Source organism: Enhydra lutris, unplaced genomic scaffold (genome assembly GCF_002288905.1).
Source record: "Enhydra lutris kenyoni isolate GAN:26980312 unplaced genomic scaffold, ASM228890v2 scaffoldscaffold81, whole genome shotgun sequence".
NCBI classification, from domain to species: domain Eukaryota; kingdom Metazoa; phylum Chordata; class Mammalia; order Carnivora; family Mustelidae; genus Enhydra; species Enhydra lutris.
Window position 1 is genome coordinate 1702521 of NW_019154165.1, and position 15354 is coordinate 1717874.

The window sequence follows — 15354 nt, forward strand, 5'->3', positions numbered from 1 at the left end:
GCATAGAGCCCAACTCAGGCCCATCCCAGGATGCTGAGCACAGAGCCCAACTCAGGCCGATCCCAGGATCCTGAGATCATGACCTGAGCTGAAATAAAGAGTCCACAGCTTAACAAACTGAGCCTCCCAGGCGTCCCTTGATTTTTCTCTGTTGATCTCTTTTGATTTCTTGTTTTAATTTTATGATTTCTGCTCTAATTTTTCTCATTTTTTTCATTCTGCTTTCTTGGATTTAATTTGCTTGTCTCTAGTTACTTAAGGTGGAAACTTAGATTATTGATTTTAGATTTTTTTCTTTTCTGATATATTTCAATGACACAAATTTTTGTCTAAGCACTACTTTTGCTGCATCTCACACATTTTGATAAGTTGTGTGTTCATTTTCATTTAGTTCAAGATATTTTTGAACTTATTTTGAGGTTTCTCCTTTGATCTATGTGTTATTTATAGAGGAGTATTGTTTGATCTCCACATATTTTGGGATTTTTCAGTTATCTTTCCATTATTTACTTCTATTTAATTCTACTGTGGTCTGAGAGCAGACATTCTGTGATTTCTATACTTCTAAATTTGTTAAAGTGTGTTTTATGGCCTGGAATGTGGTTTAGCTTGGTGAATATTCCATATGAGTTTGAGAAGAATGTGTATTCTGCTGTTGTTGGATGTAGTAGTCTATAGATGTCTTTTATATCCAGTTGTTGAGTTCAGCTTTGTTCTTACTGATTTTTTTTTTTTTTTGCCTTCTCTGTTTCTGAGAGGTAGGGAGTGTTGAAATATCCAGCAGTGATAGTAGAGTCATCTATTTTTCCTTGCTGTTCTATCAGTTTTTGCCTCATAGGAATTGTTATGTCTTCCTGGAGATTTGACCCTTTTATCATTATGTTATGTTCTTCTTTATCCCTAATATTTTTCTTTACTCTGAATGCTGCTGTCTGAAATTAATATACTTACTCCTGCTTTCTTTGGATAGCATTAGCATGGTATATTTTTCTTCATCTATTTACTTTTAATCTCTGTGTATCTTTATATTTAAAGTGGGTTTCTTACGGAAAACATACAGTTGGGGTGTATGTGTATAAAGAGATTTTATTTATTTATTTGACAGAGAGATAGAGCCAGAGAGCAGTAGCAGGGGGAGTACAGAGGGAGAGGAAGAAGCAGGCTCCCCACTGAGCAAGGAGTCCACCGTGGGGGTCCATCTTGGGTCACTGGGATCATGATCTGAGATGAAGGCAGATGACTTAACTGACTGAGCTACCCAGGCACTCATATTTAAATTCAGTTAGTTAACATACAGCATATTATTAGTTTCAGAGGTAGAGTTCAGTGATCCATCAGTCTTATATAATACCCAGTGCTCATTACATCACATGCCCTCCTTAATGTCCATCACCCAGTTACCCCATCCCCCTACTCCTCCCTCCAGCAACCCTCAGTATGTTTCTTATGATTAAGAGTCTTACAGTTTGTCTCCCTCTCTGATTTCCTCTTTTTATTTTCCCCTCCCTTCCCTTATGATCCTATTTTGTTTCTTAAATTCCACATATGAGTGAGATCATATAATTGTCCTTCTTGATTGACTTATTTTGTTTAGCATAATATCCTCTAGTTCTATCCATGTTGTTGCAAGTCAGTCTCTGTCTTTTAATTGTTGTATTTAGACCAATTGAAATTCAAGGTGATGATGATATAGTTGGATTAGTATCTACCATATTCATTACTGTTTTCTGTTTGTTGCCCTTGTTTTTTTATCCTGCTGTCTTCCATTCCTTTTCTGACTTTTATCGCTTTATTTACTTTTTTTAAAAGATTTTATTTGTCAGAGAGGGAGAGGACTTTTTGTGGTTTTAGTTGAGTATTTTATGATTCCATTTTCCTTTCCTTTCTTAGCATAGAGGTTATACCTCTCTTTAAAATAGATTTTATTTATTTATTTTTAGAGAGAGAGGAGTGGGGAAAGGTGGGGCAGAGGGAGAAGGAGAAAGAAGATCTCTGGTAGACTCCATGCATAGCATGGAGCCCAAGGCTGGGCTTGCTCTCAAGACCTTGAGATCATGATCAAGAGTTGCCAAGATCAAGAGTTGGACACTTAATGGACTGAGCCACCCCAGGCACCCCTATAATACTTTTTAAAAAGATTTTATTTTAAAGTAATCTCTACACCCAATATGGGGCTGAAACTCAGAGCCCTTAGATCAAGAGTTGCATGGGGGTGCTTGGGTGGGTTAGTCAGTTAAGCATTGGACTCTTGATTTCAGCTCGCGTCTTGATCTCAGGATTGTGACATCGAGCCCTGAGTTGGTTCCTTGCTCAGTGGGGAGTCTGCTTGAGGTTCTGTCTCTTCCTCTCCCTCTGCCCTTCCCCCTGCTAGCATGCTCTCTCTCAAAATAAATAAATTTTTTTTCCTGAAGATTTTATTTATTTATCTGACAGAGGGAACACAAGCAGAGGGAGTGGGAGAAGAAGCAGACTCCCCGTGGAGCAGGGACCACCCCCCCCATGTGGGGGCTCGATCCCAGGACCCTGGGATCATAACTTGAGCAGAAGGCAGATGCTTAACGACTGAGCCACCCAGGTGCCCCAAAATAAATAAATCTTAAAAACAAAAACTGAGGGGCGCCTGGGTGGCTCAGTGGGTTAAGCCGCTGCCTTCGGCTCAGGTCATGATCCCAGGTCCTGGGTTCAAGCCCCACATCGGGCTTTCTGCACAGCAGGGAGCCTGCTTCCTCCTCTCTCTCTGCCTGCCTCTCTGCCTACTTGTGATTTCTCTCTGTCAAATAAATAAATAAAAATCTTTAAAAAAAAAAAAAAAAAAAACCAAAAACTAAGCGAGCCAGGCATCCCACCTTTTTTTTTTTTTTTTTTTTTTTTTTACTGTTTTAGTGACTGCCCTGGAGTTTACAGTGTACATTTACAGTTATTCCAAGTCCACTTTCAGATAACACTGTACCACTTTATGGGTAGTGTGAATACTTTGTCAGAATTCTTCAGAATTCCTCCCATGTATTTGTATCATTGCTGTCATTTATTTGTTTTACTTTATTCTATATTTTATATACATAAAATATATAAATAAGCCTGTACAATTGAATGCATTGTTGCTATTGTTTCAGATAAATTATTTTCTGTTAGATCAATTAAGAGTAAGAAAAATAAAAGTCATTATTTTACTTTCACTTATTCCTCCTTTGATGCTTCTCCTTAATGTATGTAGAGCCAAATTTCTGACCTATATTCTTTCCCTTCTGTATAAAGAACTTCCGTTAACATTTCTTGCAAGGCCAGTCTTCCAGCAACAAATTCCCTCAGTTTTTATCTGAGAAAATCTTTATTTTTCCTTTACTTTTGAATGATATTTTCTTAGGGTTCAGAATTCTAGGTTGGTGGTATTTTTCTCTCAACACTTTAAATATTCATGGCTTCTGAGAAGTTGGGTGTAACTCTTATTTTTGTACTTTTATAGATAAGGTGTTTTTTTCCTCTAGCTTGTTTCAGGACTTTATCTTTGTTTTTCTGTAATTTGGTATGTGTAGTTGTAATTTATTTTTGGTATTCATACTGCTTGGTATTCTCTGAGATTCCTGGATTTGTGGTTTGGTATCAGACATTAATTTGTGGGAATTCTGTCATTATTGTTTCAAATATTTCTTGTGTTTCTGTTTTTTCTCCTTGTATTCCCATTATACTCACATTATACCTTTGGTAGGTGTCCCATAATCCTTGGATATTCTGTTCTTTTTTTTTTTTTTTTTCAGTCTTTCTTCTCTTTGCTTTCCTGTTTTTCAGGATTCTGCTGCTATATCCTCTACTCATAGATTGTTTCCTCAACCATGTCCAGTTTATTAAAAAGCCCATCAAAGACATTCTTCATGTTATTTATAATCTTTTTTATTTCAAGCATTTCTTTTAGGTTATTTCTTAGGATTTCCATCTCTCTGCTTACATTGCCTGTGTGTCTTATTTTCAATTCCTGAACTGATAATTTTAATATCCTTGCCATGACTGATTCCAGTCCTTGCTCTGTCTGTTCAAATTGTGTTTTTTTTTGCCTTTTCATATTCCTTGTAATTTTTTCTTGATAGCCTGACCTGTTATACTGGGTAAAAGGAACTGCTGTAAATAGGCCTTTAATAATACAGTGGTTAGGTGTTGGGAGTGGGTACAAGTTCTTTAGTCCTACATTTAGTTCTTAGTCTTTTGGTGAGTGTATGCCTTTGAACTGTGAACTTCACAAGTGTTTCTCAGGTTTTTTCTCCACACTTAGGTGCTATACCATGGGTACAGTAGTCTAGGGTTGAGTATTTCTCTTCCCCAGGTAAATTGGGCTCTGATAATACCCCAGGAGGTAGGCTGTCTTTAACTAGTTTCCCTTGAGGGCAGGCCTTGTTAAGAACAGATTTGTTCCTTATCATTAATTCTTGACAAAGCCCAAGAGGTTTTTCTCTGATATTTACTGTGGGAATCTTGAGCTTTTGGAGATAAATCTGACAATATGGTGGGTATGCCTCTAAGACTATGTTTTCGTAGAATTTTAAATTTTCAGACTTATTCACAATGAGCCTCCGGCAACCTGTCAACTACTCTTCGTAATTTCCTGCCTCCGCACTGGTTCCCTTGGCAGTTTCCGCTGGTGAGTCCCCCCTGTGGTAAGCCACAATTCCTTGTATTTTGCCTGTCCATCTCTCCAAGGAGGGTAGGCAGTGGTTTGCCCTTTGTCCTCTCCTCTCTTATGGATCCAAGGACAGTTGTTGATTTTTTAGTCTTTCAGCTTTTTACTTGTTAGAATGAAGCATTGACTTCCCAAATTCCTTACGTGTAGAACTGAAAACTGGAAGTCTGATTTGATTTTTAAGTTTGGCTTTCTTACCATTACCTTGGATCAGAGTAGCTACATTTTCAGTGTTTGGTAAGAGGTTCTACTTAAGCCCTTTGAGTCACTTTGTCTCCAGATTCTTTGCTGATGTATCTGTGTGTGCTTTGAGGAATGCTTTCTAGTCTGCTCTGCATCTCTTTCTGATTCCTCCTGGGTGGGTGCAGCCTAGCAAACATGCATAGCCTTCTGTATCTCCAGGGGTGAGTGTGACCTCCCGGATTATTCTTCTTGGCTGCCTCTCCCTGGTTCTGTTAAAATTCTTGCTGGTCTGCTATTTTACTTGTTGATACTGTTATCACAGAGTTACCAACCCCCTCTTAATTGCTCACCACCAAGATCTCCCTTGTTTTTCACAGTGCCCTTAAGAACTTCTTGCTCCATTCCAAACAAGTCAATCCTTTCAGGCAGAGACGCTGAGCTCTGTTTTCTTTCCTGCCTATTTCTCCCTTCTGGGGAGAATCATTGTGCCACACTACTGGAGTTGGTAGCAAGAGCATGGCTTGCTTCTCTTGGTGTAAGAGTGGTTGTTGGGGGAGATTGGAAGCCTCTGGTCTTCTTAGCATGCCCTCCTAGCATGGAACCTCTGCGTAATGAGACAATCTGGGTGAAGATCATCAGGGTCCCAGTATTCTTGACCTGTCACACCCGAGGTAGAGCTTTTACCGTATGAGTGAGAACTGGGTGGGGAAAGGAAGACCCCAGAATAGCACTTCCACAGCATAGGCCTGAGGAGGATAAGAGAGGCTGCCAGCCTGCCTGCTAGGTGAAACCATAGCCTAAGAGTCTAGGAGCTGGATCAAAAGGAAATTACTGGCTTCTTGACAGCACCCATCTGGAGTAGTTTTCATCACAGGGAGCTGGTGTGGATAGGAGCAGATTGGGACTCAGATGCTACTTCTCACTGTTCTCACTGAGATTTGGTTGTTGTTGTTGTTGTTGTTTTAATAAATGTTTTTCCATTTGCCATATGCCTTTTGGAAAATTTCCAAAGACTTTAACTGGTTGTTTGTTTTAATGATTTTTCCAGGCAAATGGTTGTTTCACTGGGGAGAGTGTCCAAGAGCTCCTTATACCATCATTGCAGAAGTTTCATCCTTATTGGTTATTTTAAAAACTGGAAGTAGGTTTGATATACCAAAGGAGACCTCTGTGAGATAGGGCTTAGAATCACTAGGCCGGTGTTATATCCTTGTTAGTAGTGATCTGGAAACTCATTTGGTAATTCTGAGTCTTTTAGAGTTTTTTAAAAGTAATATTTCAAAGTAATGTCATCAATTTAGTTCTGTTCGCCAAAATTTTATTGACATCTTTTCTTGGAATACCAATTTTATGGTAAATAATCATTGTTTTGCTTTTTAGGTTTTAGGTTTTGAAACCCTGAGGCTCATGTTAATATACTGTTTATGGTTATCAGAATGTCCCATGGATAATATGGCTTGCTAATTAAAGCACAGACTGAAAATTAAATTTATCTACTTCCCAACCCCTCACTCTCATTTTCAGTACTAATCTAGGAAATATTAGAAATCACTTAACTGCTAAATTGGTTCATTCAGCTGCAAAATGAAACTAATAGTGCCTCACAAGGGTGTTGTGAAGCTTAATAAATATTGCTAAAGTGTTTGTTTCTGTGAAAACTCCTGTATTTGTTTTATTTTAAAAATACATTCGAAAAAAAAAAAAAAAGAAAAGAAAAAAAAATACATTCGTATTTCTTAGACTTTAAAATGTGCTCATCGAGTAAGAACTCATATATACATGTAAACTAGCTTTAAATGCAGAATAAATATATATAGTATATAGTATATTTGTATGCATAAAGCACTATATACTGTATATATCCAAATGGGAAAGAATAATAACATAGTGTTAATTTGTTGGCTCTACATCTGGAAGAATTTAGTTTTCTACCATTTGAAAAAATTGCTTTATATAATTGATATTCATGTATTAATTGGCTAATAATCTGTTATAGTGCAAATCAGAAAAGTTGGAATAAAGTATAATTATACCATGTCTTCTTAGTGATATGTAATCTTAAAAACATAATTTGAAATGAATATGTATTCTTTTTCCTTTTTTAATGATAGCCAAAGCTATGATATTGGGAAGATGGATAAGAATTCTGTTGGGCCAGAAATGCTGGTAAGGATCATGTTAAATATTGTAGAAGTAGGTTGAAGAAATATATTTTATGTTATTGTTATTAAACTATAATAGTCTGTTCCCACTTTGTGAGTAAAATTATTCTTTGGACACATCATTAATAGCTCAGTACATTAGTTTCTATAAAATTGATATACTAGTATAATCTACCATGCAGGTAGATTCTTGTACCCAAGAGTTAATATATGGAAATTTTTGGAACAGTGTTTAGCTATGTAAATTTTAGATTTTATTATTGCATGTTAAAATTTTTAGTTTTTTCCCTAACAACCATATACAGTGTGTGCTTGGTATGGAAGTTCATTTTAATATTTAATCAAGTATGATTAGATTAGGTAAATAAATCTGATGTAAAAATAATTTAGTATATGTCATAGCAAAATGGAATTTTGTTTGAATAGCCTTTTTTTCTTCTTACCTTTACAGTATCTCTATCAAAATATAACTGAATACCTATATATATATAGCAATATGATAGATGGGGAATAACAGAGAAGTATAAAGCAGGACTTCTACCCTTAAAAAGCTTATGTTTGAAGGATAAAACTAATACAAGTGAATATAATGGAATATTATTGAGCCTTGAAACAGAAGGAAATTCTGGCATATTCTACAGTATAGATGAACCTTGAGGATATTATTCTAAGTGAAATAATCCATTCACAAAAAGACAAATACTGTATGATTCCACTTAAATGAGGTACCTTGAGTAGTCAAATTTATAGAGACATAAGATAAACTGGTGGTTGCAGGAGTTTGGAGGAAGGAGAACATTGGGAGAGCTATTGTTTAATGGGCACAGAGTTTCAAATTTGGAAGATTAGTAAGAGTTCTGGAGATATGTGATGGTAATGGTTGCATAACAGTTTGAATATACTTAATACTACTGAACCATGTACTTAAAATGACTAAGAGAGTCAATTTTATGTGTATTTTAACACAATTAAAAATGATAAAAACATCATTATAGTGTCACATCATGGCATGTTATATGGGAATGAGAATAATAAAAGAGCTACAGTAATTGTAACAATATGGATGTTCTCACATATAATGTTGAATAAACAAAATGACTTATAAATTAGTGCATACTGTATGACTTTAATAAATATAAATGCCAAAAGCAGGTAGAGCTAATATACATGGTGTTGGAAGACCAGTAATTGGTTACACTTGTTTGGAATAGTGTCTGAAGAGAGTCTTGAGATGAACCTTTTGCTGTTAATGCTCTATTTCTGATACCTGTGTTGTTAACCTACATGTGTTCACTTTGTGAAAATTCAAAGCTGTGCTCTTGAGATTTTTGAGCTTTTTTGTATGTATTGTATACTTCATTTAAAGTTTTGAAAATAGATTTTAAAAACTAGTATAAGTGAAACAATTTGGGAAGAAGAACTGATAAACTGTGTGGTACAGTAAAGGGGAATGTCAAGGTTGGCTAGAGAAGTTGGTAGGTTGGGTAGGTAGGTAGGTAGAAGTAAGTTCCTTCTGGTAGGAAGGCCTTGAAAAGTAGATGGGATCTCTACAGTGAAAACAAAGGGAAAAGGGGATACCAGGCAAGGAATCTAGTTGAGGGGATTTCTAGAGGGGAAAGTAAGGATGGAAGACTACAGGAGTTAACTGTGTGATTAAAATGTAATATTCATATTGTGAACTATGGAGAGGTAAGATTATGAAGTTTATAAAGTAGTTTCTCTTTCATGCTAGCAGTACTTTATTGAGGTATAATTTATATACACTAAATTACACAAATCTTAAGTGTACAGCCTGATGAATTTTAATATATCTAGGTAGTCTTGTAACAACCATGTAGATCAAGATACAGAAATTTCCATGATCCCCAAAAGTTCCCTTGGCCCTTTCTGGTTGATTGCCATTATACCTGCAAGATAAAACCACTATTCTGACTTCTGTGGCTGTAGATTATTTTTAGTTTTTCTTGAACTTTTTATAAATGGAATCATATAGTATCTACTGTTTTGTGTGTGGCTTCTTTTGCTTAACATAATGGTTTTGAGATTCATTCATTTTGTTACATCTTTCTGATTATTTGACTCTTTTACTATTACAAAATAGTTTTTCTCAGAGATGCCGTATTTACTGCATAAAAGTCCCCTGAGGAAGTTTCTAAGTTGAGAGTTGTTGCATAATGATAGTAATGATATTAAGTATATTGTATACATCTTATTTGATCATCTTAGTTTTTGAATTAAAAAAAACTCTGATATAGGACACCCTAAGTATCATTTCTCTAGATTTACAGAGCTCTAATATGTTAAGATTATCTTTGCCTGGTCCTACTGTCATTATATTTAGAGGCAGATTTTTCATTGAAATACAGCTCTTTCTTTCAAAATCCAAATCTGTAGTTAAATATATCAGTGCTGCCTAGAGTTACTCTCCTTACCAATTTAAACTTGACTGGAGAAACAGACTTAATTCAGCAATACATATTAATTTTAAAACTTAGCTGACTTGGGAGAAACCTTCTCTATAGGAAAGCATACCTGTTCTTACTAAAATGATGGTATATATATTCTTAGTCTAATTGGTTAATCTCAACTAGGCTGTAAAGTCTTTGAGAAAAGAATTATGTCTTTCTATTTATTTTTCTTGTTGGAAGCCTAATGTAATGCTGCCTATACAGTAGGTGGTAAGATGATTAAATTAAATAGTTCTGTTTGTTTTCCTTTATTTGTAGAGTGAGGATAATAAAGAAGTTTAATGCTAAAACACTGTTAGGAAAAATAATTATATTAACACAGTTGTATTAAATTTAAACTATTATAAAATTCTTAGACGGTATTTGTTATAGGCAGCATAATGATGAGACATATCCCAAGACTGTGTGGTTACCTAAGGAAATGCTATTTCATAAAAATGACAAGTTCGAGAAGATGCCTGTCACTGTGTAAGTGCTAGTCAACTGTTGCACTGCAATTTAACTCTCACCTGAGTGCTTTTTTCTATTTTTAATTATAGGCTAAAGTTCTGCGGTTATTAGCCACTGCTTATTTGGATTGGGATGACAGAGAATATTATGATAAGGCTCTCAGTGCTATAAACCTAGCAAATAAGGTATGAGCGGTTTCTACTTTTGCATATTAATGAATTTTTTAGAGCTTTGATTCACATTTTGAAATCTAGTTTAGACATTTGCTTTAGTATTCCTGCTTCTTGTACTTAATTATTTGCTCTTTATTTTTTTATGATTTGCAGATCACATTATAATGGAAAATTAGAAGTAAAAAGGAAAATGGTGGTATTATTTATATGTAGTAAAAAATAAAGTATAATTAAGTTGCTTTGATTTAGTGGTAATTCATGGAAGATACCAGATAAAGCAAAAATGCTTTTCTCACATTAAGAGCCCTACATATTTTTTTTTTTTTTTCAGGTGGTTGCCAGAGGGGTGGTAGGTAAGGGGATAGATGAAATAAAGGGGTTCAAGAAGTACAAACTTCCAGTAATAAGTCATGGAGGTGAAAAATATAGCATAGAGAATATAGATTGATTTATAATCAGTAAGATTGTAAAAATGTCCTCTGGTGATAGATGATGACTATACTTACTGTGGTGACTCCTGAGTAATGTGTAGAATTGTGGAATCACTATGTTGTACATCTAAAACTAATATAACATTGTGTTAATTATACTTCAATAAAACAAACAAACAGAAACATCCTTGGGGTTTCTTTTAAGCCTCAGATTGTTTTGATCTGTTCTACTGCACAGAAAGGAAAAGATGAAATGTACCACAACAACAGAATTATTTTAAATTGTCTTTTGCATGAAATGGAAAGGGTTCTCTCAGCTGTTAGATTTTAGGATAAAGAAGTAAATAGTAATAAAATAGACATATAATGGGATTTTGTTTAAAAAGCATTAGCAGGGGGACCTGGGTGGTTCAGTTGGTTAAGCGTCCAACAGTTGATCTCAGCTTAGGTCTTCATCTCAGGGCCCTGAGTTCAAGCTCCGCATTGAACTTCACCCTCCGCATTGAACTTCACCCTATGGAGCCTACTTAAAAAAAAAAAAATCAATCAATAAACAAATAAATAAATAAACAAACAAAAAACATTAGTGGTTCACTTTCAGCTCATGTTCATACATACATTCACACATATATGCCTCCGCCCTCCTAGACAAAGAATATTGATAGTCAGGGTGATAACCATTTAAAAAGAGATTTAGGAGTGTCTGGCTGGCTCCGTGGGTAGAGCTGTGACTATTGGACTTGAGGTTGTGAGTTTGAGCCCCCATGTTGGGTATTTATTGGACACACAAGAGACACAGCAAGGGAGGGAACACAAGCAGGGCGAGTGGGAGAGGGAGAAGCAGGCCTCCCGCCGAGTAGGGGGACTGATGCAGGGCTCGGTTCCAGGATCCTGAGATTTTGACCTGAGCCGAAGGCAGATGCTTAATGACTGAGCCACCTAGGTGCCCCCAAAATAATAAATCTTTAAATAAAAAATAAAAAGATTCATTTAGGATCAATGTATTTTACTTATTAATAAGGCAAATAATTATACTGATACTTTTTTTTCAGTTTTTAATTTAAATTCCAGTCAGCATAGCATACAGTGTAATATTAGTTTCAAGCATATAATACAGTGATTCAGCACTTCTATACAACACCTGGTGCTCATCACAATTAATACTCCTTAGTCCCTATCACCTATTTAACCCATCTCCCCAGCCACCTCCCCCTTGGTAACCATCAGTTTGTTCTCTATATTTAAGAGTCTCTTTCTTGGTTTCCCCCTCTTTTTACCCTTCTGCTCATTTGTATTCTTTCTTAAATTCCACGTATTAGTGAAATCATATGGTATATCTCTTTCTGTAACTTAGCATAATACCCTGTAGCTCTATCCACGTCATTATAAATGGCAAGTTTTCATTCTTTTGTATGGCTGAGTAGTACTCCAGTGTGTGTGTGTGTGTGTGTGTCTCTGTGTGTGTGTGTGTCTGTGCGTATACCACATCTTCTTTATCCATACATCAATCGATGGACACTTGGTCTATTTCAATATCTGGGGTATGGTAAGTAATGCTGTTAAACATAAGGGTGCATATATCCCTTCAAATTAGTATTTTCTATTCTTTGGGTAAATACCCAGTAGTGCACTTCCTGGATCCTAAGGTAGTTCTAGTTTTAACATTTTGAGGAACTTCCATACTGCTTTCCAGAGTGGCTATACAAGTTTGCATTCCCACCAACAGTGCATGAGGGTTCCCCTTTCTCCACATCCTTGCCAGCACTGGTTGTTTCTTGTGTTGTTGATTTTAGCTATTCTGACTGGTGTGAGGTGGTATCTCACTGTAGTTTTGATTTACATTTCTGTGATAATGAGTGATGTTGAGCATCTTTTCGTGTGTCTGTTGCTGGTCTATATGTCTTCTTTGGAGAAATGTCTGTCCATGTCCTCTGCCCATTTTTTAATTGTATTATTTATTTTATTTTTGGGGTGTTGACTTTTATAAGATACGTCATTTGCAAATATTTTCTCCCATTCTGTAGATTGCTTTTTAGTTCAGTTGATGGTTTCCTTTACTCTACAGAAGCTTTTTTATTTTGATGAAGTCCCAATAGTTTATTTTTGCTTTCATTTCCCTTGCCTCAGGAGACATAACTAAAAAGAAGTTGCTGTCGCTGATTCAGAGAGGTTGCTGCCTGTGTCCGTCCTCCTCTAGGATTGTTATGGTTTCTTGTCTCACATTTAGGTCTTTCATCCACTTGAATTTATTTTCGTGTATGGTGTAAAAAAGTGGTCCAGTTTCATTCTTTTGCATGTGGATGTCCAGGTTTCCCAACCATTTGTTGAAGAGACGGTCTTTTTTCCATTTGATATTCTTTCCTGCTTTGTTGAAGTTTAATTGACCATAGAGGTGTAGGTTCATTTCTGGTTTTTTTTTTTGTTCTCTTGATCTGTGTATTTATTTTTGTGCCAGATTGTACAATTTTGATGACTACAGCTTTGTAATATAACTTGAAGTCAAGAATTGTGATGCCTCCTGCTTTTCATTTCTTTTTCAAGGTTGCTTTAACTATTCTGGGTGTTTTGTGCTCCATATAGTTTTAGGATTGTTTGGTCTAGCTCTGTGAAAAATGCTGTTGGTATTTTGATAGGGATGGCATTAAGTGTGTAGGTCGATTTGGGTAGTACAGACATTTGAATAATATTCATCCTTCCAGTTCATGAGGATGGAAAGTCTTTCCATTTCTTTTTGTTATCATCAATTTCTTCCATCAGTATTTTATAGTTTTCAGAGTACAGGTCTTTTACCTCTTTGGTTAGGTTGTTTCCTAGATATTGTTTGGTGTAATTGTAAGGGAGATTGTTTTCATACTTTCTCTTTCTGCTTCCTCATTTTTGGTACATAGTAATGCAACAGATTTCTGTACATTGGTTTTATATCCTGTGACTTTACAGAAATTGTTTATCAGTTCTAGCAATTTTCTGGTGGAGTCATTTGGGTTTTCTATATGGAGTATCATGTCATCTGCAAATAGTGAAAGTTTGACGTCTTCCTTGCTAATTTGGATGCCTTTTATTTCCTTTTATGGTCTGATTGCTGAGGCTAGGACTTCCAGTACTATGTTAAATAGCAGTGGTGAGACTGGACATTCCTGTCTTGTTCTTGACTATAGAGGGAAAGCTCTCAGTTTTTCCCCATTGAGGATGATTTAGCTATGGATTTTTCATACATGGCCTTTATTGTGTTGAGGTGTTGATGTTCCCTCTAAACCTACTTTGTTGAGGGTTTTTATCATGAATGGATGTTGTACTTTGTCAGGTGCTTTTTCTGGATCTGTTAAAAAGATCATATGGTTCCTATCCTTTCTTTTATTAATGTGGTGTATCACCTTGATTGATTTGTGAGTACTGAATGCCCTTGCAGCCCAGGAATAAATCCCACTTGATCATGGTGGATGACTTTTTTAATGTATTGTTGGATTCAGCATGCTAGTATTTTATTGAGAGTTTTTCATTCATGTTCATCAGATATCTTGGCCTGTAGTCCTCTTTTTTAGTGGAGTCCTTATCTGGTTTTGGAATGGGGATAATGCTGGCCTCATAGAATGAATTTGGAAGTTTTCCTTCTTTTTTTTTTTTTTTTTTTTTTTTTTTGGAATAGTTTGAGAAGAATAGGTATTAACTCTTCTTTAAATGTCTGGTAAAATTACCCTGTGAAGCCATCTGGCCCTGGACTTTTGTTTGTTGGATATTTTTGGATTACTGATTCAGTTGTTTTGCTGGTTATCTATCTATTCAAGTTTTTGGTTTCTTCTGTTTCAGTTGTGGTTGTTTATATGTTTCTAGGAATTTATCCATTTCTTCCAGGTTGTCCAATTTGTTGGCATATAGCTTTTCATAATGTTCTATTATAATTATTTGTATTTCTGTGGTGTTGGTTATTTCTCCTATGTCATTTGTGATTTCCTTTGAGTCTTTTCTCTTTTCCTTTTGATAAGTCTGGATAGAGGTTATAAATTTTATTAATTTTTAAAAATATGTTATTTATTTTTTATAAAAGAGACACAGAGAGCGTGAACATGAGTTGGGGGGGGGAAGAGCATAGGAGAGGGAGAAGCTCACTTCCCACTGAGCAGGGAGCCTGACATGGAGCTTGATCCCAGGACTCCAGGATCATGACCTAGGCCAAAGGCAAACGCTTAACTGCCTGAGCCACCCAGGCGCCCCAAATTTTATTAATTTTTTTCAGAGAACCAGGTCCTGGTTTCATTGATCTGCTCTGTTGTATTTTTTTTTTTTTTTTTAGTTTCTGTATCATTTATTTTTGCTCTAATCTTTATTATTTCCTACCTTTTGCTGGCTTTAGGCTTTGTTATTCTTTTTGTAGTTCTTTAGGTGTAAGGTTAGGTTGTTTTTGAGAATTTTTTTGATTCTTGAGATCTGTATTGCTATATACTTCCCTCTTTTTTTAATAATTTTTTTTCTTACGTGGATGGTTTAGTCTGGTTTCCATTTTTGATTTGCCTTTTTAAAAAAAAATGGCTTGTTTGTTTGAGAAAGACACCACGAGAGAGGGAACACAAACGGGGAGTGAGAGGGAGAAGCAGGCCTCGTGCTGAGCACAGAGCCTGACGCAGGGCTCAACCCCAGGACCCTGGGATTATGACTCAAATTGAAGGCAAACACTTAACCAACTGAGCCATCTAGGCGCCCCATACTTCCCTGTTAGAACCACTTTTGCTGCATCCCAAAGCTTTTGTACTGACCTATTTTCAATCTCGTTTGTTTGTTCTTTGATTTCCTGGTTGACCCATTCATTGTTTAGTGGCGTGTTTT

At 35.9% G+C, this 15354-nt stretch overlaps 1 protein-coding gene across 1 annotated transcript in view; it reads left to right on the forward strand.

Moving 5' to 3' along the window:
• LOC111161001 (testis expressed 11) overlaps positions 1 to 15354 on the forward strand; it is a 273790-nt gene that overhangs the window by 57595 nt on the left and 200841 nt on the right. Inside the window, exons 8-9 of the mRNA XM_022524429.1 lie at positions 6964 to 7018; positions 10022 to 10117. Coding sequence (XP_022380137.1) covers positions 6964 to 7018; positions 10022 to 10117 — 151 coding nt within the window. The remainder of the gene's footprint in view (positions 1 to 6963; positions 7019 to 10021; positions 10118 to 15354) is intronic.